Source organism: Pinus tabuliformis, chromosome 9 (assembly GCF_031772625.1).
Source record: "Pinus tabuliformis cultivar Carrire ecotype Pingquan chromosome 9, CPIR1, whole genome shotgun sequence".
Taxonomy (NCBI): Eukaryota; Viridiplantae; Streptophyta; class Pinopsida; order Pinales; family Pinaceae; genus Pinus; species Pinus tabuliformis.
Window position 1 is genome coordinate 969,124,674 of NC_142307.1, and position 25,117 is coordinate 969,149,790.

At 38.4% G+C, this 25,117-nt stretch overlaps 1 protein-coding gene across 3 annotated transcripts in view; it reads right to left on the reverse strand.

Annotated features, from left to right (window-relative positions):
* Positions 1 to 25,117, reverse strand: part of LOC149151952 (sucrose nonfermenting 4-like protein) — a 472,173-nt gene that overhangs the window by 88,963 nt on the left and 358,093 nt on the right. For 2 of the 3 annotated variants that reach the window (XM_089444376.1, XM_089444378.1), the window contains 2 exons: positions 17,476 to 17,539; positions 17,126 to 17,195 (listed from right to left, as the gene is read on the reverse strand). The exons of the other annotated variant lie outside the window; for it this stretch is intronic. In XM_089444376.1, coding sequence (XP_089300502.1) covers positions 17,126 to 17,195; positions 17,476 to 17,539 — 134 coding nt within the window. The remainder of the gene's footprint in view (positions 1 to 17,125; positions 17,196 to 17,475; positions 17,540 to 25,117) is intronic. 3 annotated transcript variants of the gene reach the window in all.

Genomic DNA, 25,117 nt, shown 5'->3' on the forward strand with positions numbered 1-25,117 from the left:
CAACTATTTGATATCCTTGTGTGAATACATTGCCATTAGAATTTGACAATATGAACAAAGAGTGTGGTTGAAAGCATGATTGTTGAGGGATGATTAAAGTGATCCAGTATGATGGTATTAAGATTAGTGGAGCGAGGGTGATCTTGTGGTACCAATAATCCTTCACAGTAGCTGTGAATGGCCAAGTATATAGTGCCTATGGAATATGTATTGCTTCAGAATTTGGATGTTGAGGATGATGGCGAAATATTAGATCAAACTGCTATAGCAAGAGAAGTTCATTTGATTTGATGTTCTTGTGTGAATACATTGCCATTAGAATTTCACAATATGAGCAGAGAGTGTTGTTGAAAACATGATTGTTGTGAGTTGAGTTTGATTTGTATGATGCCACTTTGAGTTTGTTAGATCTACCCAAGTCCAATGTCACATGGGTCGGGTTCGAGTTCGAGTTCGAAAATGATTATGTTCGATTTGAGTTTGAATTTTGTGATGAGGTTCGCCATTAAGCTCGTCTATATATATATATATATATATATATATATATATCAAATGAATTATAGGATAAAATAGTAAGAAATCAACATCAGTAAATATCAAAAATGTTATCATGGACATGGGAACTACAAGGATAAATTACAAGCTTGGGTTGTGACATGAGGTTTTGAATTTTGATCTATGGACTTGGTCAATGGTTAGGAGGTTCAATGAGGTTCGTCGAACCTCAAAATGTTTTTAAGGTTTGCCAAAATTCGAAACTCAAGGTTAAAGTTTAACGAACCTTGTGACATAGCCTAAGTCACATGGTGTATGCAGAGGGCTTGATGGGGAGAGTTGTGTTGATTCGATTGGTTGAGCAGATTGGTTATTTTGATATATATAATGAGTAGAGGTCTAGTGTTGTTTGTACAAGTAGAGAGAGTGGTTGGTAAGTTGGTACATGTATAGCTAATTTTGCTATTTGATGCATGATTTGGGAGTCAGTGTATGCTACTAGATAAATTGTTAGAGATGTATTGATCCGAGTTATAGCATGTTGCTAGAGTATGTTGAGCATAATTGCTAAGGTTGACAGTATGAAGGTTCGTCGAGCAAGAATTAGTTGATGATTGTTGCTACTATATTAATGTTTTATGACCTAGGGTTTGTGAGCGGAAAGGCATATCATGTTGATGGATTAATGAACATAAAGATCGATTGACATGCTAGGATTTGCATCGCAGAGTTATAAGCCAAATTATATGTTGATTGCAAGATATGCATGAGAAGTATGAATTTCAAAATCTTGTTAAGGTTAGATAGAAATGGTTGAGTAGTGTCACGAGCCCGTGTCGGCAGCTGATGAGTGTCAGGGTTTTCAATGCTTCTAAATTGCTTGTTGAACCAAGGTTAGATGGTTGGATGTTTGATGATAGATTGATGCAGCTTCAGCAGAGGTTAACTAAAGTTTATGAAGTTAGGGTTTGATGCACAAAAGCAGATTTGATTAAGGAGATTGTACCATTGTTCGTTTTTGTATTATTTTTTAGCACTGGTGGATCCAGTTTGAAAATGAGATGAAAACGCGGTCCATTGTGGTGAATTGAAAGTTGGAGCCTTCAAGGCAGATGGTGGCTTGCCGAGCAGGATGGCAAGGTGATGCAAGACAAGAGATTGGGGTCTCCTTCAAGTTGGAGCCTGAGAACACTTCAGGGCGATGTTATAAAATTCAAGTTGGCATCTTATTATACAATTTCCCTTCACCTTAATACTTGTTTGTGAACTTTGTTATTCTTCTTAAGTTCTTTATTTAGATCTTTTCATCAAACAAATATCAAGAACAAAAGCAAGAACAATAGAGGACACAGAAATTAGGCTCTCAACCAGGGCAAAACCCCTCCAAGGGGAAAACCCTGTAAAATTTGCTTCCAATGTGTTAAATTTGGCAACTAGGGCCAAACTCCACCTTGGACAGCTCATATGATGAAGCTAATATTTTTATTGGATTCCTCTTTCCGAGAGGTGTAGGATTGATATAGAGATCATCTCATTCTCACATGTACAAATGGAATTATGAATTTATTTCGTTTATGGAAAAATTGTCAAGGTCGGCCACCAAACTGATGTAGGCTCAAAAGCCCAAAATACTTGTATTTTCATCCTCAACATTGCATATAAATAGAAGGTGCATCTACCTCATTTGGACATCATTCATTCTCACACATATCTCTCTCTTCTCATCTGATTGGATCGTACAACTTCAAGGCAGCCTTCTTCTCCACACGTATAGAGTTTGACTGTGATTTTTTGTTTCCAACATTGACCAAGTTGTAGGAAGTTTGACTAGTGTTGACCGGGCAGTGTTGAGTCTTGACCTTGTTTGACTGCAATTTTTGTGGGATTATTTCTGTTTGGGCAGGCCACATTTTTTGGCACAGAAACGGAGATTTCTATGTTGTTTGACCAGCATTGACTACAGCAAGTTTGACCACATGTTTGACTTTGTGTTGACCAAGTTTGACTGATATTTTCGAGACTATTTTGGGCTGATTCAAACTATCCTTGGAGGCCGAGTTGACTGGGTTTGACCAAGCTGGTTTGGAGGAAGATTTCTGCTAAGTTGACTAGCGTTGACATTCTAGTTAGGGCATCCTTTTGACTGCAGTTTGACTGGACAATTTTCACTATGATTGGGTAAGTGAATTTTGTATATTGTACTCTGTAATGTCCCAAACCAATTAATTTTGGAACAGGAACTTCATAATAAACTATCATGCATTTTCCAAAAGATTGCCCTGTAAAACTAGAACCATAAATCTATAAATTGCACAAAATCTCATTAAAAGATCACAAAACAAGAAACAATGAGAAATGAAGCAATCAAAATCCAGCTTTATTATATATAGATAGATGCCAATACAATATTTGGGAACCTCCGGTCTCCAAACTAAAACAAAAAAACAATCTCTACACCTGTGGATTATGAATAAATCGACCAAGGGGAGATGGGTGCTCGCCCAATCTCTCTAAATCACCCGAGGGTTTTCGTCCTGGGGCTACCAATGGAGTAGAGAACCATGTTCCCAATTTCACATAAAAGAAACAATATCAAAACCAAGATGTCCTCCAATGGTCTCCTCCTCTTTTATAGATTTGATGGACTCCTCTAGAACCTTCTAATTTTTTATTATTTTAATCATGGAGCACTTTTCCCTCTTTTATTTCAATTAAAATAGTCTTTTAATGTGGGAAAATGGTAAATTGGCCACCATGTCTCCTCATGTCATTGAAACTCATATCTAACCATCCCATCTTGTAGATCTTCTCGTTCTGGTTCCAACGAGCTATTACACTGAGGTGTTCCACCAATTAATCTCCTCGGAATGCCACCTCGAGCATAAGTAATTAAGTTATGCCCAATAATAATGTTGATTTCTTAAAGTTGTCAGAATGAGACAGAACGAAAGGCAAATTATGCGAATGATGGAATATGCCAAGCAAATGCCATCAAATCCCATAAAAATTCTGCAAAACTCCATCGGAACCCCTAATGACATAAACTTGCTCCACTAACCTAGCCATCTCCTACCCTGGAAATCCACCCTGGCTGCACTATGAAGAAGGATAAAAATGGCGACATAACATACTCTCTCTCTGCTGAATTTTTGAAGAATAATAGGAAGAATTGATCAAAGGGTTTCCCCACATTGGGGTTTGTCCCTGGCATGCGCCACATCTCATGTCCTCTTGTCTTGGCTTGTCTTCTTCTTTTTATTTATGTTCTATCTTCATTACTATCATGTTAATATGATTGTTAATCTAGAAATTGATATTGGGCCAGTAAGAAAAATTGAAGTTAATTGCTCTTAAGCATAAGAACATACCATTGTTATCTAAAATTAACATGGTATCGGAGCTGAGGTGAATACAAAACCCAAGCAAGAGTGAAAAGAGCAATCATTGAGAAGAGAAATATTGAGATTTGTTGGACAAGGATAAGATTCAATGGCCTCTGCATCTTACTTCAATCCTGATGACAAGCTCAATGATAAGTTTGATTAGCATGCATGGAAGATGTCTCTTGATTTGACTTTGGAAGAGTAGAATGTTATGGACTATGTGTAGGGAAATATTACTGAACCTCCTTCAAATACATCAGTTGCAGCTACGACAAAGTACAAGAAAGATGAAGTCAAACCTAAGAAGATCATCAGAGATTCTATTAACAAGCATTTGGTTACATACATCTCCGATTTCAACACATCTAAGTGAGATGTATGACAGGTTGGTTGGCATTCAAAATTAGCAATGCAAACCAAGTCCTCTTTCTCAAAAACAAGTTGAAGGACATAAAGAAGGGAAGAAGTGAAGATATCCAATTCTACTTCATGAGGATACGAGATCAAAAATGATCTTCTTTCAATTAGAGAAGTTATTGCTGATAGGGAGCTCACTCTCATTGCCCCTGAAGGTCTCCCTCATGGCATGTGTTCAACAACACTATCCTCAACAATGACAGGATTCCAAGTTTTGATGAATTGTTGACTAGATGTACTCAAGAAGAAACAAGGATGATGGAGAGACACCTGCCTTCAAATAGGAACGAACCTACTGCATTCTCCACTCATGCTAAAAAGAAGAACAACGCAGGTTCAAAGAAGCAATATCAAGGAAAATCGGGATTCAAAGATGGAAGGAACGGAAGATGCTTCATTTGTAATAGGTTTGGCCACTATGCTAGGGACTGTCCTAATAGAAGGGATACACCTCAGGATGATGACAACAACAAGCACAAAAATTTCAGGGGCAACAACAATCAAAGGAAAGGCAGATTCAACAACAAAGGAAAAAGGAATGCTCATGCTACTCAACATGGAAATGGTCGACCTCCCAAAAGATCAAGAAACTCCGGGTATGATGAATCTAATGTCGTAGATAACAATCAAAAAGAATTTTATCTTATATTTGCCCTCTCTACTGCCTCTCCATCAGATACCTTGGGAAATTGGTTGATTGATAGTGGTCCCTCAAGGCACTTTATTGGATATAAGGAAGCGCTTTCAAATCTGATAGAAAAGGATACAAATTTGGAAATCATTCTTGGGACAATGCCACCTATCCCGTGAAGGGAGTTGGGAATGTTACTCTTCAATTGAATCAAGGTAACACCACTCATCTATAAGAAGTTCTATATGTACCTGATCTAAAGAAGAACCTGGTATCTATCTCGGCGATGGAAGACAAAGGATTCAAGGTGGCATTCATTAATGGAAAGGTATGTGTTTGGAAAAGAAATTTCAAAGAAACATTTATTCTTGGATTCAAAGTTGATAGCCTATATCAAGTTGGAGGAAGCCCATTGGGAGCTATGTGTTGTGACACATCTCTTCAATTTGAATTATGGCACTAGAGGTTTGCTCATCTACATTATAAGCCTCTATCACATGTGAGGACGATGGTGACATGTATGCCCGAATTTAAAGTAGAACATGAAGGTGTTTGCCAAGGATGCGCTGAAGGAAAACATACAAGGGGACCATTCCCCTCAAGTGATAGCAAGACTACCGACATTTAGCAATTGGTTCATTCTAATCTATCTGATATGATGCGCGTGACATCCTTGGGAGGATATTTATATTATGCTATCTTTGTGGATGACTTCTCTCGCAAAACTTGGATATATTTATTGAGGAAGAAGGACAAAGTACTCGCATGGTTCCCTTCTTTCAAAGCCTTGGTTGAAAATCAAACGGGGAAGAAGATCAAAATATTGAGGACAGATAATGGAACTGAATATGAATCAAATGAGTTCAATGACTATTGTAGAGAAGCTTGCATAAAGAGGGAGACTGTTACTGCATATACTCCCGAGCAAAAAGGAGTTGCTAAAAGAAAGAATCGTTCCATTATAGAAGCCACTCATGCCACGCTTCATGATCAAAGCCTTCCGAAGTTCTTATGGGTGGAAGTTGGCAACACTATTGTGTACGTTAAAAATACTAAATAGATGCCCTCATCAAGCGTTGGACTCCAAAACTCCCGAAGAAGTTTTCACTGGTAAGAAACCTGGTGTTTCTCATTTTAGAATTTTTGGTAGCCTTATGTATTTGCATGTGTCGAAAGAAAAGAGAAGCAAATTGGATGCATCTGGGAAGAAAGGAACATTTGTAGGCTACAGTGAAACTTCTAAGGCATATAGAATCTATGTGCCTAGTCAAAGAGAAGAGGAGATAAGTCATGATGTCACTTTCGATGAAGATGCTGCTGTCGAAAAGATTAGTAACCTTACTATTCCAAGGAAGGACAAAGAAGCAAATACAAGAAAGCAGGGAGAACTGCAGGATGAACCAATGCCCGATGTTGAAGGACCAATGGACCCCATTGATCCACCTCCTCATTATCCCTCCTCCTCAAAAAGGAGACCCTCATAGCTTAGGGAAACTCTCGACAATACCGAGAATGATATTGCACCAAGGGGGACATTTCGTGAAAAAAAGAAGTTGAATACGTACCAAGGGTACTTAACTGCCATGAGCACCATTGTTCAATCTGAGCCTTGCACATTCGAAAAAGCTGTGAAGCACCAAGTTTGGAAGGATTCTATGAATGAAGAGTATGAGTCGATTATGAAGAATGATGTCTGGGATGTGGTCCCTAGACCCAAGGAAAAATCCATTGTCACCTTGAAATGACTCTACAAGATCAAGCATGGAGTTGATGAAAGTGTTGAAAAGTTCAAGGCCAGATTTGTTGCTCGAGGCTTCTCTCAAAAGGAAGGTGTGGACTATGATGAAATATGTGCACCAGTTGTCCGATATACCACCATCCGTTCGATTATAGCCCTTGTTGCCTCGCAAGGATGGAACCTACACCAGATGGATGTCAAAACCGCCTTCTTGCATGGTTCAATTAAGCAGGATGTCTATGTAGAACAACCAGAGGGGTTCGAAGTTCAAGATCGTCAGACAAATGTATGCAAGTCGAAGAAAGCCCTTTATGGGTTGAAGCAAGATGCCTAAGCTTGGTATGAGAGGATCGACAACTATCTAGTAAAGCTGGGATTTCCAAGAAGTGAAGTGGAATTGAACCTTTACTTTAAGCTTGAGAATGATAGACCTCTCATCTTGGTACTTTATGTGGACGATCTCTTTTTGACAGGTGTAGACCCTCTCATTCATCAATGTAAAAGGGAGTTGGCTTCCCAATTCGAGATGGAGGACCTAGGACTGATGCATTATTTCCTAGGGTTGGAGGTTTAGCAAAAGCCAGGTGAGATATTTCTTTCTCAAGGAAAATACATTGTGAAGCTACTTGAAAGATTCGGGATGGTGGACTGCAAGTCTGTGACTACTCTGATGGAACTTAACTTCAACAAGTTATGCGGAAGTGTTGTTGGGCCCAATTTGGGAAATCCTTCTGAATATCGTCAACTAATGGGGGCCCTAATGTTCTTGGTGAACTCTCGTCCAGACATATGCTTTGCAGTGAATACATTGAGTCAGTTTATGGTCGAGCCTCATCACATACATTGGATTGCTACCAAGAATATTTTGAGATATCTTCGGGGCACAATCACCTATGAACTGAGATACACTGCCGGGAATGTGAGGCTCCATGGTTATTCTGATGTTGACTGGGCTGGTAGTGTAGTGGATCATAAGACCACATTTGGATGTTGCTTCTCTCTAGGTTCTGCTTCGATGTCCCAGATGAGCAGGACACAAAAATCCGTTGTTTTGAGCACTGCCGAGGCCGAATATATTGCTGCTAGTATGGCCTCCTATGAAGTTGGTTGGTTGAGGAATCTCTTTAGTGAGATGTCTGGAAATGTGTTGGATACCACTGTGATCTTCTGCGACAACCAAAGTGGGATTCGTCTTTCTGAGAATCTCGTGTTTCATGACCGCTCCAAGCATATTGATATCAGGTACCACTTTATCTGGGATATGGTACAACGGGGAGCAATAAGGCTCCATCACATTGGGACTGATGATCAGGTCGCAGATATCCTTACGAAGCCCCTGGGGAAAGTCAAATTCTTAACCTTCCATGAACGACTTGGAGTCATGGAGAGACCCTCTTATGAGGGTCTTGTTTGATTTGGAGAGTGAGCTCTGGGAGCTCCGGGGGGCTTGGGGTACTTCTTGGAGAAATGAGCGACCATAGGGTAAGTGGTTCACCTTCCCCTAGTGGTCCACGACGTACAGGGTGATTGGTTCACCTTCCCCTGCGATATCCCATGATGGTTGAGATATGCATAAGATGAGTGGTTCACCTTCTCCTATGGCATATGAGCAAGATGAGTGGATTCACTTTCTCCTACTAATACATCCTACCCATGCAGTCTAGGACTCATGGAAAGTACCCCTCATCTAGCCAATGAGTAGGGAAATGAGGATAGGGACCATAGTACTATCGATGGATGCATCATGTACTACCGTACTCCCTATGCAAGGATGTTTGATATTGATTTCGAATCAATGAAGACTGACTTCGGGTCAGTGGAGAGTGTTATGATACACTCTCAATTATTGGAGACTAACTTTGGGTCAGTGGAGAGTGTTATGATACACTCTCAATTATTGGAGACTAACTCTAGGTTAGTGGAGAGTGGTATGACACCTCTCGATGTCAGAGATGGTATAGACTGATAGATGATTTGGCATCCTAGTTGAGAGGAAGTGTTAAATTTGACAACTAGGGCCAAACTCCACCTTGGACAACTCATAGGATGAAGCTGATATTTTTATTGGATTCCTCTTTCCAAGAGGTCTAGGATTGATCTAAGGATCATCTCATTCTGACATGTCCAAATGGAATTATGAATTTATAACGTTTATGAACAAATTGTCAAGGTCAGCCAGCAAACTAATGGAGGCTCAGAAGCCCAAAAGACATGTATTTTCATCCTCAACGTTGCATATAAATAGAAGATGCAAATACCTCATTTGGACATCATTCATTCTCACATATATCTCTCTCTCCTCATCTGAATGGGTCGTACAAATTCAGGGCAGCCTTCTTCTCCTCCACATGTGCAAAGTTTGACTGTGATTTTCTATTTCCAACATTGACCAAGTTGCAGGAAGTTTGACCAGTGTTGAACGGGCAACATTTACCTTTTTTTACTACGATTTTTGTGGGATTATTTCTATTTGGGCAGGCCACATTCTTTGGCATAAAAATTGATATTTTCAGTGTTGTTTGACCAGCGTTGATTGCAGCAACTTTGACCGCAGGTTTGACTCTATGTTGACCAAGTTTGACTAATATTTTCAAGATTGTTTTGGGCTTATTCGGACTATCCTTGAAGGTCGAGTTGACTGGGCTTGCCTGAGCTGGTTTGGAGGAAGATTTCTACTAAGTTGACCAACGTCGACTTTCTGGTTAGGGCATCCTTTTGACTGCAATTTGACTGGACAGATTTGATTATGATTGGGCAAGTGAATTTTGTATATTGTACTCTCTCTGCTGAACTTTTGAAGAATAATAAGAAGAATTGATCAAAGGGTTTCGCCACATTGGGGTTTGTCCCTGGCATGTGCCACATCTTGTGTCCTCTTGTTTTGGCTTGTCTTTTGCTTTTTATTTATGTTCTATCTGCATTTACTATCATGTTAATGTGATTTCTAACCTGGAAATTGATATTGGGCTAATAAGAAAAAATGAAGTAAATTGCTTTTAAGCATAGAACACACCATTGTTATCTAAAATTAACACAATGAGACAACAAAGACCTAATCCTATACCAAGTCCTTCTCCAAGTACCAAGTTGTCCCTTCCTACAAGTCTTTTCTTGATCTAGGACCAACCAACTTCAAATTGCAACTTCAACCTCCCAGCTTCAATACTACTTCTTCGACCTACGACTTCGGCCCTTGAATCTGTTGTAGAAACCCCAACCCAACCTCCTCTTGAGACCTTCCTTGAACAAGACAACTCCAACCAAGGTCAATGAGGTCACTATAGGGTAATTCTTCCTTCCAGCAACAAGAGACTGCACTTTGTCCTACTGCAACTCGGATCTGCAATTTCAGCCTCTTCTATAGCTGCAAAAACCCTAGCTTTTGTACGTGTGAGAGAGAGAGCCCAAAAACAGATTTTTCTTTGTCTTCTTGGATTTCTTTTGTCTTCTAATCCTTCGCTCCTTCTTCCTTGTCTCTTCTTGCCCTAGATCGAACCTCTTCTCTTGAGATCGAACTTCTTGTTGAGCGAATGCTAAATGAGGTCAAACTGCTCCTTTATATAGCCTTTCCAAGGGGTCCAGTTCCCTCCTTTAAGCCGACTTGAAACTGTTGGGGCCAACTTGTACTTCTGAAGTTTCCAAGGCTTTCTAGACTCAAAACTAATTCTTTTTCCAATTACATTTTTCCCAAAAAGGGTCTTATAAAAATGATGTTGACCCCTTTTACTCATGACCATAAATCCTAAGACCTAACAAACCATAGAAGCATGAAGAACATGCTTTTACCTAGAAGACCATCAATAAAAAGCATGAAACCTATGCTTTAATAATAATAACTTTTTCTCCTTCTTCTCTTGTTTCTTACATGGGATACATATTGAAATGAGTACAACAATTATGAAGACCGAAACTAGTTACATTTTCAACACTCCCTCTTAACTAGGGAGGTATTCATAATTGTACAACTAGTACAACATCATTCTCAAATGGAAGAGTTCTCATAAGAAGGGTCTGATTGATAAGCCAACTGCAAGCATCATTATTATGACTAGCATTGTCCCTAAGATCTAACTAGACAAGCTCTACTTCATTCAAGAGCATTATGCTAGGAGGCTTTATGTGTGATATCACACTACCTCTACAAGGCACATACCTCATCCAAATGTTCACAAGGTATGTACTTTTAGGACTATTCTTATCTTGGATCTCCAACCTCGAGTCCTCAAAGAATATTGCTCCTGTTCGACCATCTTTTCTTGGATACATGTCCCATCCTCAAAGAGTGTCGATATCATTCCTTACTTGGATTCTTTGTCCTCAAGGAAACCACAGATGTTTATCCAATCCTTCACCATTCTTTCTTCATTACCTAAAGAAGAGAATGCACATGTGATGTCCAACATCACTCCCTATCAACCAGAGAGGATATCCCTATTCTCTCTAGAGAATAGATCCTTGCTCCTATCTAAGGAGACTCCATAACTCCCTCTCAAACCTAGAGGAGATTACTGGCTTCCTTTCACAAGCTTTCTAGCTTGTCTTCATAAGAGTATCATCTACCAGTTCTTCATAGTTACCTGGCTCCCTCTTTTTCTCTGCATCTCATCGTATCTAGCCTACTTCCTTTCGATGTATCATGGAGCCATCTTCACTCTTCAACCTTGTGACAAGTTCCAGGTCATTTTTCAAGTTCATCACTTTCATATTCGACATCACAGACAAAGCCATTGTATTGAGCCTTTCTAAACTTCAAGTTGATCATAGCTTCGTCATGAAAGTGATCTCCTTTGACCTTCAGGTTATCTTCTCGCATTGTTACCTTTCAATCCCAAGATAAGCACATTTGACTTCACAATTGCCAGATACCAGATATTGAGCTTCTCTCAATATTCTTCATACATTTCATTCAATTGATTTTGCCTACACATTCATCATGTATTCCTGCAACATTCTTCCAGGTACCAAAATAATATGTTAACCAGATAACCAATAATTAAAATCAGACTTACCGCATCCAAATGACCTCGTTCAATCAACACCATCATGGTCCATCTCCATATGAATCTTTCTTCATGCGTCAGAGTGCCCAAAGATCGAACTTGATTACCAAGTTAGAACTTTTCTTCCAGAGATTATACTGGATGTTAATCATTATTTTATATACATAATCTAGAGAAAGTCTTATTACTTTATGCATCCTTGAGTAAGCCAATTTATTTTATCTAAAACATCACATAATCATACAAAGCATGTTAAAAGATTCTACTTAAATGAATCTTATCCAAGATACACTTTCAATATGTATTCATATGCCTCTTATTCCATCATCTAGCTATGAGTCTCATAATGGACCTGCAACCTAACCCATTGCATTCCTTCATGCCCTTAACAATATTGTTTCCATATTACATGGAATGTATACTATCCTTGTGATAATGCTTCTCCCAGGGACCTTCCAAAATGATGGTTCTTCCAGGATCATAATGGCCCACATTAGCAAGATGAATACTTTTAACATAATGTTAAACAATGCCGGGATGAACAATATGAAAAATGGTCTATCTATCTTCTTGAAGTCTAGACGATTCCTGCAAAGCAACTTAACCAAGTAGACTCTACATATGCTACTATCACATGCTTCTCTCTATGATGTTATGCAAAATCAAGACTCTTCTAAAGTAAACAACAATGCATGCTATCCTAAAGGAAAGACAAATTTTACCAAGAACCTGAAAAACAAGATGCCTTCTTTAATAGTAAAGATCTTTCACTTCTTCTTCTTCGGTTTCTTCTCAAGTTCTCCTACTACCTCAGCTATGTGAGCCTTTCTTCTTTCCTTTCTTTTGTCATTTTGTTGGCTTGGACAGTCCCTCTTATTGTGTCCGTATACATTGCACTTAAAGCATTGAACCTTGGACATATCTTTCTTCTTAGACTTACCGAACTTTCCTTTATTCAGTTTCTTGACTCAAGCTAGAAAGGCTTGAGACTACTCATCTAATCCAATGTCATCTTTTACCTTGATCCTTGATTCTTCCAAAATGCATTGTTCCCATAACTCATCAAAGGGAGTTGAATATTTCTTAGAGTAGATGCTTGTTGCAAAGCTGCTCCATTCTGGTGGCAATGCATTTAATACACAGATGGTCATTTCCAAATCAGAAATTGTTTCTCCAAGCCCCTACAAGTGATCTCTTAATTGAGATATCTTCATTAGAAAGGATGTCATGTCCTCATCCTTTGATTTCTTCATCTTGTATAGTTTATTCCGCAAAGACATCTTTTGTCCTGATGTACTTACAGAGTACAAGTTTACTAGCTTGTCATACATAGCCTTGGAAGTTTTCAAATTTGCAACAAATGGAACAAGAGGATCCTTGATGGATTCAACTATGATCCTTTGAGCCCTTACTTCCCTTTTCTTGTACTTTGCTAGTTCTTGAGTCTTGTCTTCGCTAGGTTCAATAATTTCCCCAGTTACATATTCCATTACCTCATGCTCTATCAGTGTCAGGTCAATCATTTTCTTCCATGATAGGTAATTTGATGCTCTAACGAGCTTATTGCTCTCCTTGCAGAAAGAACCCATATGACCAGTAGATTCAAACATAGAGTAATAATATGATACTCACTTCAAAACCAAGATTCTCTTCTTCTTTGATGATGTCTTCAACCTTTCTTGATGCCTTCAAGACCATAGAAGAAACTTCAATAATGTCACTGAAAAATGTTCCCTAGGATTCCTTCAACAACATTCAAGAGTGATAAATGATACCAAGACCCTTTTTAGTGCTTCCTTCAAAGATGCCTTTCAAATCCCCTTAAAGAAAAAAACCATTCTTGTAGTCTTCTTCTCAAGCTTTCCCTTGATTTACTCTTGATCTTCTTTAATGTAGAAACCCTCCTTCCAGATCAATAGATCTTCTACTTCTTTTCTTCCACAAATGATTCCCCTTGACAAGCAAACCCTTCTTTGTGTCCACAAGATGATCCTTCTAGATGCCTTCTTGTTCACCTTGGCTCTGATACCATGTTGGAAAATTCAAGGTGGCAGCTTATCATACAATTTTCCTTCACCTTAATACTTGTTTGTGAACTTTGTTATTCTTCTTAAGTTCTTTATTTAGATCTTTTCATCAAACATATATCAAGAACAGAAACAACAACAACAACAAAGGACACAAAAATTAGGCTCCCAACTAGGGCAACAAAGACCCAATCCTATACCAAGTCCTACTCCAAGTACCAAGTCAGCCCTTCCTACAAGTCTTTTCTTGATCTAACACCAACCAGCTTCAAACTAGAACTTCCACCTCCTAACTTCAATATTGCTTCTTCAACTTGTGACTTCGGCCCTTGAAGTTGTTGCAGAAACCCTAACCCAACCTCCTCTTGAGACCTTCCTTCAACAAGACAGCTCCATCCAAGGTTAATGAGGTCACTATAAGGTAATTCTTCCTTCCAGAAACAAGAGACTGCACTTTGTCCTAATGCAAATCAGATCTGCAATTTCGAACTCTTTTGTAGTTGCAGAAACCCTAGTTTTCGCAGGTGTGAGAGAGAGAGCCCAAAAACAGATTTTTCTTTGTCTTCTGGACCTTCACTCCTTCTTCCTTACCTCTTCTTGCCCTAGATCGAAACTTTTCTCTTGAGATCAAACTTCTTGGTGAGTCAGTGCTAAATCAAGTCAAATTGCTCCTTTATATAGCCTTTCCAAGGGGTCGAATTCCCTCCTTTAGGCCGACTTGTAACTGCCAAAGCCGACTTGCTCTTTTGGAGTTTCCAGGACTTTCTAGACTCAAAAATAATTCCTTTTCCAATTACATTTTGCCCAAAAGGGTCTTATAAACATAATGTTGACTCCTTTAACTCATGACAATAAATCCTAAGACCTAACAAACCCTCGCAGCATGAAGAACATGCTTTTACCTAGAAGACCATCAATAAGAAGCATGAAACTCATGCTTTAATAATAATAGCTTTTTCTTTTTCTTCTTTTGTTCGTTACATAGGATACATATTGAAATGAGTACAACAATTATGAAGACCGAAACTAGTTATATTTTCAACAGGCAACATGGTGGTGCTAGGGCAGGTTGGAGCTTGTGCAAGGTGCTGGAGCATCCTTTTAGTCAGAGCTAACAAAACGCGTTGGAACGTCCTTCCAGTTGGAGCTGGTAAATCAGGGCGTTGGAGCGTCCTTCCAGTTGGAGCTGGTAAATCAGAGCTTTGGAGCGTCCTTCAAGTTGGAGCTGCTAAATCAGGGAGTGGGGCTTCCTTTAGGTTGGAGCCTGTAAACCAAGGGGTTGGAGCCTCCTTTAGTTGATGCTAAAAATCTTGCAAGTTCGAGATTCCTATTAATTTAAATTTTGAAGACCTATATTAAGAAGCATTCGGTGGTTTTTCTCCCAAAAGGGTTTCCACCTAAAATCTCTTGTGTACTGTCTTGAATATTGTGCATTGTTGAATGGTGTTACTAATTTCTCTTTTGACTTAATGTAATGATAATTAATGCTCTGTCAAGTTAAAATTAACTAATTGAAAAGAAATATTGATTCACCCTCCTCTCACTATTTCCAACAACGCTAACAACCAATTCTCCCAACTAAACCTAACCTATCCTCAATACCTACAGAAATCTACTCTTGTTATCAGCTCTCACATGCTCTCATTTCCCTGGGCACTTCCATGAGGAGGTCACACCCTGACCAGCTCTGATACCATAACTAATAATGAGAGACGCATAGAAGTTGCAGTAATACACCAGAAAGAGCTATGCAAAAATATTAAACACAGCCTTTTTCACACATACTTATATTTATACACATACACAGTACTACAGTCTTTCTGGAAGACTCCAATCTCTACACTAAGAAAGTACCCTATACTTTCTCTTAAACCTACAGCTACGATACTCAAAATTATTGACAGCACATAGCATAAACTATCTACACTCTAAAACAGATCCTAAATATTAGCTAGTACATTTATGTATTGGAGGGTTATTCTCAAACAACATAGTTGTATCAATAAAACGTGGCATTACCATGTGAGCACTAGTTAAGTAAGGTAAAGGGAAAAAAGTAATAATAAACATTTCCCTTCCAATCTAGGAATTTCTTTTAAATGGTTGTCTTCGAGAGATTGGAGGTAATGGGTTTCACAACTGCAAACAAATAATTGTCTATAAAAAAATTTCAAAACAATTGAAAGAAAACTAAGCGCACTACCATAAGACAATATGCTGCGTTCTAATCTTGTGCATAGCAAGTCTAGTGACCACAGACAAGTGTTTCAGTTTTCCAACTAAGAATTATTCAGTTCATATAAATTTTTATCTGTACCCAAGTTCCAGACAAGCATACTGACTATGACATCATTATAGAATTCACAATTACAGTGGATATTTAAAATGTACTGCAATTTACCAACAACCTGAACCTATGTGCATTAGGTTATCAGGAGTGACACATTTCCTGGTAATTGCTGTAAAGAGATTTGACTACAGTTCACCATGATTTCAAAACGCCTAAATTTCTTGAATCTGCAAAGACAGCTGAATTTCAACTTAAGTATTAAAAATTAAAATATACTAAATTCCAATGCCTTCCAGCTGTTTGGAAACTCTCATACAGAACAAGTCAATTCTAAACAAGAAGAGGATTCAATAAAGAAGCATGTCTTAAAGCCACTGGATACTAGCTGTTCAGAATTCTCCAAAACAAAATAAACTCGGTTTCACCAAATTATTAGAGAAACACAATAAAGCATATTGTCTCAAGGCAATCTTTAGTGCTTTGAAACCAATTAAAACTTAAGTAAGATGAAGAATGGTTTTTCATCTTATTCAAATTCAAAACAACAATAAGTCCAATCATCGGTGTCCCCAAATTTGCTGCAAGACTGCCGATTCCAACCTATTTCAGAATTTCATTGAAGATTCATGTGCATGTTTTCTATGGAGGTATATACAGACATAATGATTCCCTCGCTGTCACTGATGACTAAAGCTAAATTTGTCCATTTTCATCTAAAGCCCCTTTTTCAGGTAATAGATTATTACAAGTGAAAAGTAAATCACACAAAACCATACACGAGGCTGGGTGACTCTATTTGCATACTCTATTTGACTGTTCAGATTCCGGGAGATGCTGACTACCAAATCAATACATAAAGGTTTCTATAAGACATTTCAGGCAAAGATGGGGCAATTATCTCTTTAACTGATAACAACTACAGTTTATCCAGATTTTAACATTTTCCGAAATTTAGTTTGTTTATTTTAGTATCAGACGACAGTTCAGTAGGAAAAACATATGGCATTATAACACTTCATCACTTCAAAATATTCTGAATAGGTTCTGTAACATTTTAGCACTTTATCAAACAAGTAACAACAATCCATGGAAGTAGATTCTCAAGTCATTTGGTCTAAATTGCAGTGAGATATAAGTAAATTACCCTGTGAATGGTCAATTCATTAAGCCTCACTCGTACATACATTTTGTCTTTTGCCAGAGCTGTAACGTCACTGTAACATGTAAGCACCCAAAAATGGAACAGGAATTTGGGCATAAGCAAGGAGATCCAATGAGGAAATAAAACATACCTATGAAGCAAAGAAAAATAACCCTACCTTCTTTGACTACACAATTATCTTAGTCATTTCTTCTACTAGAAAAGTATTTTTCAACTATCATTTATAATAAGCTTAAGACCTTTCCACAAAACAGCATGTAGCATCAATGATGATTTTCTTCCAATAGCTATTCCCTGGGGTAGAAAGACAGCAAAAGATGTAAAGTCCTTACCTTCTAGCATATATATCCAGCAAGGAACCATTGTCATCAACAATAGGGATCGCACTAACACAAGCTGCACACAGGGAGACTAAACCAATTAGATTATAGTATATACACTAGTCTATGCCCACAGCAAATAGTTGACACAATACAGTCCTTTATTAAATGACTCAATACAGACATGAAAGTGACCTATTAACCAAAACCACAGTATAATGTTATAGAGGACATATGCATGCCAACAAAGTAGGAGATTTGAATATTGACTTATAATAGGTGATGATTTCCTTTAAAGTTTAAACATACAATACTAAGTGCAGCTGGCAAAATATTTCAATGATAGGAGTCCTTTCTTTATCGTATTGATCACCACAAATAATTGTCAAAAAATAATCAAGAACATAAAGCAATATCATAGGATGCAAGTAAAGCAAGCATGCGAAAAAAACAAGCAAAGACAGTATCTAAGTCACTTCATGTTTGAATTCAGCAACGATGAAATTCCAGAAAAACATACTAATGCTTAAAAAATGACCAAATGTGCCCTTAACTTTCTACCCCAACTACTGACCACATGAATAAAGGAATATAAAACTTGCTATCCAAACTACTTTGAAAAGTTTCGGCAAGTTGCAGAATGTGTTTTACAAAAAGGGGGACTTGTCAGCACACCCTGCTGAAAAGTGAGATACATTTTGCCAAAAGGGGCCTGTGGGCACCCCCTCCCAAGAAGTGAGATGCATTTCACAAAAGGGGGCCTTGTTGGCACCCTCTCCCAAAAAGCAACATGCATTTTGAAAAATCTTCCTTTTTACAAAATATATAAGAACATAAAAAAAATAGGTTAAAGTAAATAAATAAAAATTATATTAAAAAATTAAAAGAAAAAAAAAAGACTTGGTAAATTACTAAAAATAATACACCTTTACCTGTGCATCTCTCCCATTTGACATTTACAAGTCATTTAGCATTTAATGTTAAGATAAGTGTGAGGGATGGTTTGTCTTGGTTACTCATCAGAGCGACTGACTCAGGTAGTAACACTCACAATGATGGTCCTAATGCCTTCGTACAACAAATGAATGTAGACGACCAATCAATGGCATTGACTCCTTGATGCTCATTTGATGTTGATTCCTTTTAGCTGATTTTACTTTTCACTGTCCATTGTTCATTTGCAGCTTTATCAGTTGACTTTAGATAATGATGACCAAGTCGTTGACCTGTCCCTCTTTACTATTTTTGAGTATTTTTAATTTACTATTTCAAATTTCAACATCTACTAAGATGCAAATTTTAACCTCTGCCTCAAGCCCTTCTCCCAATAGCATCAACCTTAGTTCTCTGTTACACGGGCATCCCTTTCTCAAGACCTGAGCTCTGTTCTTGCTACATCACCTTTTCTAATAATGATGCATCAATGTAGGCATCTATTATGGCATCCTATTCTCTCCTTCATTGCCTCCTTCAGAGCATTGTCCTCCTTTCAAGCGATGCCTTCATATGGAAAAAACCATTATGAAATGGGTACAATGCATTTCCTCCATGTTGAGTTTGTCAAGAGGCTCTCTAATGAGCTAAACACTAAAAACAAAGTTTGCATTGTTGGAAATAGTGAGAGGGGGGTGAATCAATATTTCACTTCAATTAGTTAATTTTAATCTTCAGAGCATTAATTAACATTAGCGTTAAATCAAAACACAATTAGCAACACCATTCAACAATGCATAATATCAAAGACAGTTAGCATGAGATTTTTAGTTGGAAACCTTCCTAGAGAAAAAAACATCAAAAGTTTATTAGTATAGGTCTTCAAATTTTACATCAATAGGAAGCTCCAACTTCCAAGATTTTCGGCATCAACTGAAGGAGGCTCCAACCCCCTAGTTTACAAGCTCCAACCTGAAGAAAGCTACAACTTACTGATATACCAACTCCAGCTGGAAGAACACTCCAATGCCCTAATTTACCAACTCCAACCGAAAGGATGCTCCAATGCCCTGGTTTTATTAGCTCCGACTAAAAGGATGCTCCAACACCCTGCACAGGCTCCAACTTGCCCTAGCACCACCATGTCGCCCCGAAGTTTTCTTAGGCTCCAACCTGAAGGAGACTCCACTCTTCACCTTGCACCACCCAACGACCTTGACTCAGCAAGCTACGAGTTGCCCTAAAGGATCCAACCTTCCACTCATCACAGTGGACCACATTTCACAATTTTCAGACTAGATCCACCTTTGCTTAATATTAATACAAAAACAAACTATAATACAATCTCTGCTCAATATGTACATCAAACCCTAGCTTCTCTGCTCAAGTTCCATCAACCTGTCATCAAACATCCAGCAATATAACCCTGGTTCAACAAGCAAGTTAGTAGCATTATAGAGCCTGGCATTCATCAGCTATCCACACAGGCCAATAACACTGTTCAACAGTTTTTGTCAAACCCTAACTCAACAATAGTTGCATCTCTCTGGTCAACCAATATAATCTGTCCTTACGACATCACAATCTCACTAATACATATCAAACTCTCATTTTCTGCCACATATATCCCATGGCTGGTTCACATCCATTAATACAAGGCTTTGCAAACAACTCATTCATTTTTCAAACCCTAGCAATACATAGCAACCAGTATACACGGCATCAATGTGCTCTATGCAACCTACCAGCTCAGTTGTGACTCATTCATGCAAATTTACTAGGACAGTCTAGCAGCAACCTCTCTCTGTTCTTTTACCATACTCCTCACTTTCTGTTTCACATGACATCACTAAAAATGGTAGCATACAAACTATCACTGGTAGCCTTTCTCACCCACATAAGACATGAGTAGCATGCACACATGGCACCAAGCATACAAGTAGTAACCCCAAGAAGTGTACTCAGTAAGAAGGCTTATACAGTCTAAGGCACATGTCATAATGATTCAGTCAAATACTATCTGATCAATTAACAATAAGTTCATACCTTCAAAGTTCAAACCCTTAATGTTGTCTTAAATAATTTCTATGCAACTTAAGATTTGCCTTGAGTTGGCCTCAGATTTAGTCAAGAATCAACCCTTGAGATACTTCTAATAGTTGTGCAGTGTGGACCTTATTATATCTATTGTCAATGTTGTGCCTCTGTTTGATCAAGACCAAAGTTAGTTGTATTGTTGACGCCTTATTTCTCTGCTACAGGTCAGATATATTGCCCCAGAAGATAACACTGGTTTACATCAGATCTCTGTTAGGTATGATTCAAATATGATTTTCAGAATGTGGTCGCAATTCCTGTACCAACACACCTTTGACAAAGACTGATGATGCATCATTGTAAATAGCCCATTAAAATGCTCAGAATATTATCCTTAGTTTCACTTATTTCTGTCCTTACTACAAGAGTCAGTTACAGACAATATTCTATACAGAGATGCCAATGATCAACCTTGGACCTAACCTCAAAAGAATCCAAAAAATTACCTCAATGCCCAGCCACAGATGGTAGCCTCACGTTGGCTAGAATTAGGTTACAAACTTCAAGGAAAGTATATAGGTCAAGCTCAAAAAATAAAGTCTCATGAACTGACCTCAGAGGTCCAAGCCAGTGTTGTGAAAATCGCGATAAAATCGCGATTTTATCGTTTTATCGCGAATTTTTCGATAAGCCAAAAATATCGCGATTTTTATACGAATTTATCGCAAGTAATTTTTTTTGCTAGACTTTTATGAAATTATCGCGATAAATTCGAATTTATAGCAATAAAAACCGAAAAAATCGCGGGGCTTCGCAGCAGTGAGGTTTTATATAGATTTTTTTGGTTTTTTTATGAATTCATTTGGACAGTCGCGCGCGGAGGGCAGAGGAGAGCTGGGAGACTAAGCTGGAGAGGGTTTGAAGCTAATTCGAAGTGCTTAGAGGAGAAAATCAAGAGGAGACCACCGATTTCTCCATAGAAACGGTATGTGGATCAATTTTTTTTTGTTTTCATTGTTTAAAAACATTGTTTTTGTATTTTTTCATTGTTTTTGGTTGGGTAACTTGGTATGGGCACCAATTTTTTTTTGTTTTCATTGTTTTTAAAGATTGTTTTTGTATTTCTTCATTGTTTTTGGTTGGGTAACTTGGTATGACTATGGGAACCAATTTTTTTTTTTCATTGTTTTTAAACATTGTTTATGTTTTTTTTCATTGTTTTTGCCATTTGGTTGGGTAACTTGGGTTTGGAATGGTTGGGTAACTTGTGTTTGAACTTTGGAATGGTTGTTTTTGGTTGGGTAACTTGGGTTTTCATTGTACAATGTAAAAATTAAAAATTAAAATACTAAATTGTAAATTTGTAACTTGTAATTTTGTAAATACTAAATTGTAATCCTTATTTTCCCATAGGTTCACAACTGCACCGAAACACCATTCAAGTTTGCAACTTCAAAGTTCAAAAACAAACATGCCAAGGAAATTGGATCCTTTCTAGGAATATGGTGAACCTAATGCTCTGAATGATAGACTAAACTTGAGTTGCAAGTTGTGTGGCCACCCTATGTCTGGGGGGGTGTACAGGTTGAAGTATCACCTTGCACAAATCCCTGGAAAAGATGTGGGGCCTTGTACAAATACAAATCCTGAACTCATCCAAAGAGCCATGAAAGCATTGGAAAATTTAGACCAGACTAGACAGTAAAAAGGTCAGCTGAAGGAAGTGGCACTGGTTCTACTGCAGCATCAACCAATCCAGTAGCTGCCACATCATTTTTTGTTCCTCAAACCACACCTGGTTCACAGCCATCTATCAGTTCAATGCTAAAAAGAACTGAGAAAGAACAAGCTGACAAGTTGCTGGCAAAATTTCTCCTCTGGAGTGATATTCCTTTCAGCATTGTAAGGAATAATCCATTTTTCCAACCTGCTGTTGATGCTATTGCAAGTGTTGGCCCAGGGTACAAAATCCCTTCTTATCATGATTTCAGAGGCCGGATTCTTCAAAATGAAAAGCGTGACTGCACCCAAAGATTGGAGGATTTTAGGGCATCATGGGCACAAACAGGGTGCACTGTTATGTCAAATCGTTGGACTGACCAAAAGGGGAGAACCCTTATGAACTTCTTGGTTAGTTGTCCCAAGGGGACTATGTTTATCAAATCTGTTGATGCATCTGCACAAATCAAAGATGCAAGAACTTTATGTGATTTGCTAGATGTGTTTATTTTGGAGGTGGGTGCAGAAAATGTTATCCAAGTCATAACGGGCAATGCTGCAAATTATGTTGTTGCTGGCAGGATGCTTATGGACAGGCATCCTACTTTATTTTGGACACTTTGTGCTACACACTGTATTGATTTGATGTTGGAGGACATAGGGAAAATTCCCTTTGTCAAAGATATTGTTGATTCATCCAAAAGCATTACAAAATTTATATATAACCATACATATGTGCTTAGCTTGATAAAAAGATTCACCAACAACAAAGAGTTGGTGCGCCCCGCCATTACACGGTTTGCCACCAGTTTCATATCTCTTCAATTCCTCTTGAATTCTATGTGGGATGTGAAGAGAATGTTTCTTTCAGAGGAGTGACGTGCTTTGCCAATGAGCCGCAAACCAAAGGGAGAGGTTGTATGCATACTAGTTTCATACCAGGAAGACTTCTGGGCAGGAGTGCAGGAGGTGTGCGCCGTTATTGAACCTTTGGTAAAGGTTCTTCGGTTGGTTGATGGTGAGAAGCCCACAATGGGCTATTTGTATGAGGCCATGGACAAGGCCAAAGAAGCCATTCGGGCCTACTATGATGGTAAGGGAGATGATGGGTATCAGAGACAACTCTCCTATGGGGAGTGATTGATGAGCGATGGAACAAAACACTCCATCATCCCATTCATGCTGTTGGGCTTTTCCTGAACTCTGCATTTTCTTACGCATGTGGGTTTGATTTTGATGCTGAGATCATAGGTGGATTCTTATCCTATGTCCAGAAGATGGTGCAATCTCCAGAACAACGTATAGATATCTCTAAACAAATTGAGACATATAGGATGGCAGGTTGCACATTTGGCTTTGACATGGCTTATCACTGATAGGACGATTAAAATGCCAGGATTTTTTAGTTTGTAACTTTGTTTCAAATTTCATTCTCTCTTCAAATTCCATTTTTTTTCTTATGTTTATTTAAAATTTTATTTGTAATTTTGTTGCAGATACATGGTGGAAAACGTATGGTGGCAGGGTACCCCTTCTGCAAAAGCTTGCCATTCGCATCCTTAGCCAAACATGTAGCTCCTCAGGATGTGAGCGCAATTGGAGTGTATTTGAAAAGATACACAAGAAGAAGTGCAACAGGTTAACACTCAAACATTTAAAATATTGCAAATTTCCAAATAAATTTTTGAATTCATTAAACAATATTTTTTTCTAATTATTAATTATTATTTCATGATCTTTGTACAGGTTGGAGTCCCAGCGCCTTAATGACATGGTCTATGTCTACTACAATCTTTGATTGTGGGTGAGGCAACTTGAGAGGACACCTGATGTGGAGGCCATCTCATTGGATGGGATTGACACCACTACTACATAGAGGGTTGAGGCCGAGAGGCCTCTCATGGAGTCTGTTGATGATTGGTTAGTGCAGGATGTAGTGGAGGGGGAGGAGGAGCAGGAGGAGGAGGAGGAACAGGAGGAGCAGGTGACACCACCTGCCCGAGCTACCACTGCCACCAGTAGAGGACATGGTCTACCTCGTATAGCTCCTACTTCTAGTTCTACAACTTCTAGAGCACATCAGACTCCACTGCCATCTCCACCAGCATGGGCACCAGCATCTACATCTAGAGGGAAAGGGAAAGTTGTGGCATTTTCTCGCAAGAGGGGCAAAGGAAATCAATAGGATCATACTTTAGTTATTTTCTTCATTTTATTGTATATGACATTATGACATGATGAGATACATTATCATATTTTTTGTTGATATTTGAGGCTAAGTTGGGACTCAGGAGTCAGGACTTACTATTCAGGACATGATTCAGTGTTATGTGTGATTTTAACACTAGAAATGATATTAAACATCTTATATATTAGTTCTTTTATCATATTTATGTGTCAATGTATTTATTTTATGTTGTAGATGGTTTAGATATTAAAAAAATTGAAAGAAAATGAAAAAAATGAATATTTTTGTACCAAACGATTATTTCTCGATAATTACGATTTTTTCCTCGCGCCGATATTATCCCGATAATGATTAATGCAACATTGATCCGAGCTAGGGGCATATCCAAGTCCATCTCAAATCAGTGATTAGCTCGAGATGCCACAAGAATAAGAGCTATAGGCTTAGAGACCAAAACTATCACAAGTTCACAAGCTTGTCCATACTTGTGCCATAGTCAACTGTAGTTTGTAATGAACCTTAGACGAATGCACCGAAACCCAGGAAGGTTGTCTTGGGTGATCAACCATAAAAGTGCCAAGTTTAAGCCTCAATCTGACGCAGAGCAATAGATCCAAATGCCCAGTTGATGATGGTCTTGATTCCACCTGTAATGAACATTAAAACCTTGACAAACTATCACAGGTTCACAAGCTTGTCCGTACTTGTGCCATAGTCAACTGTAGTTTGTAATGAACCTTAGACAAATGCATCGAAACCCAGGAAGGTTGTCTTGGG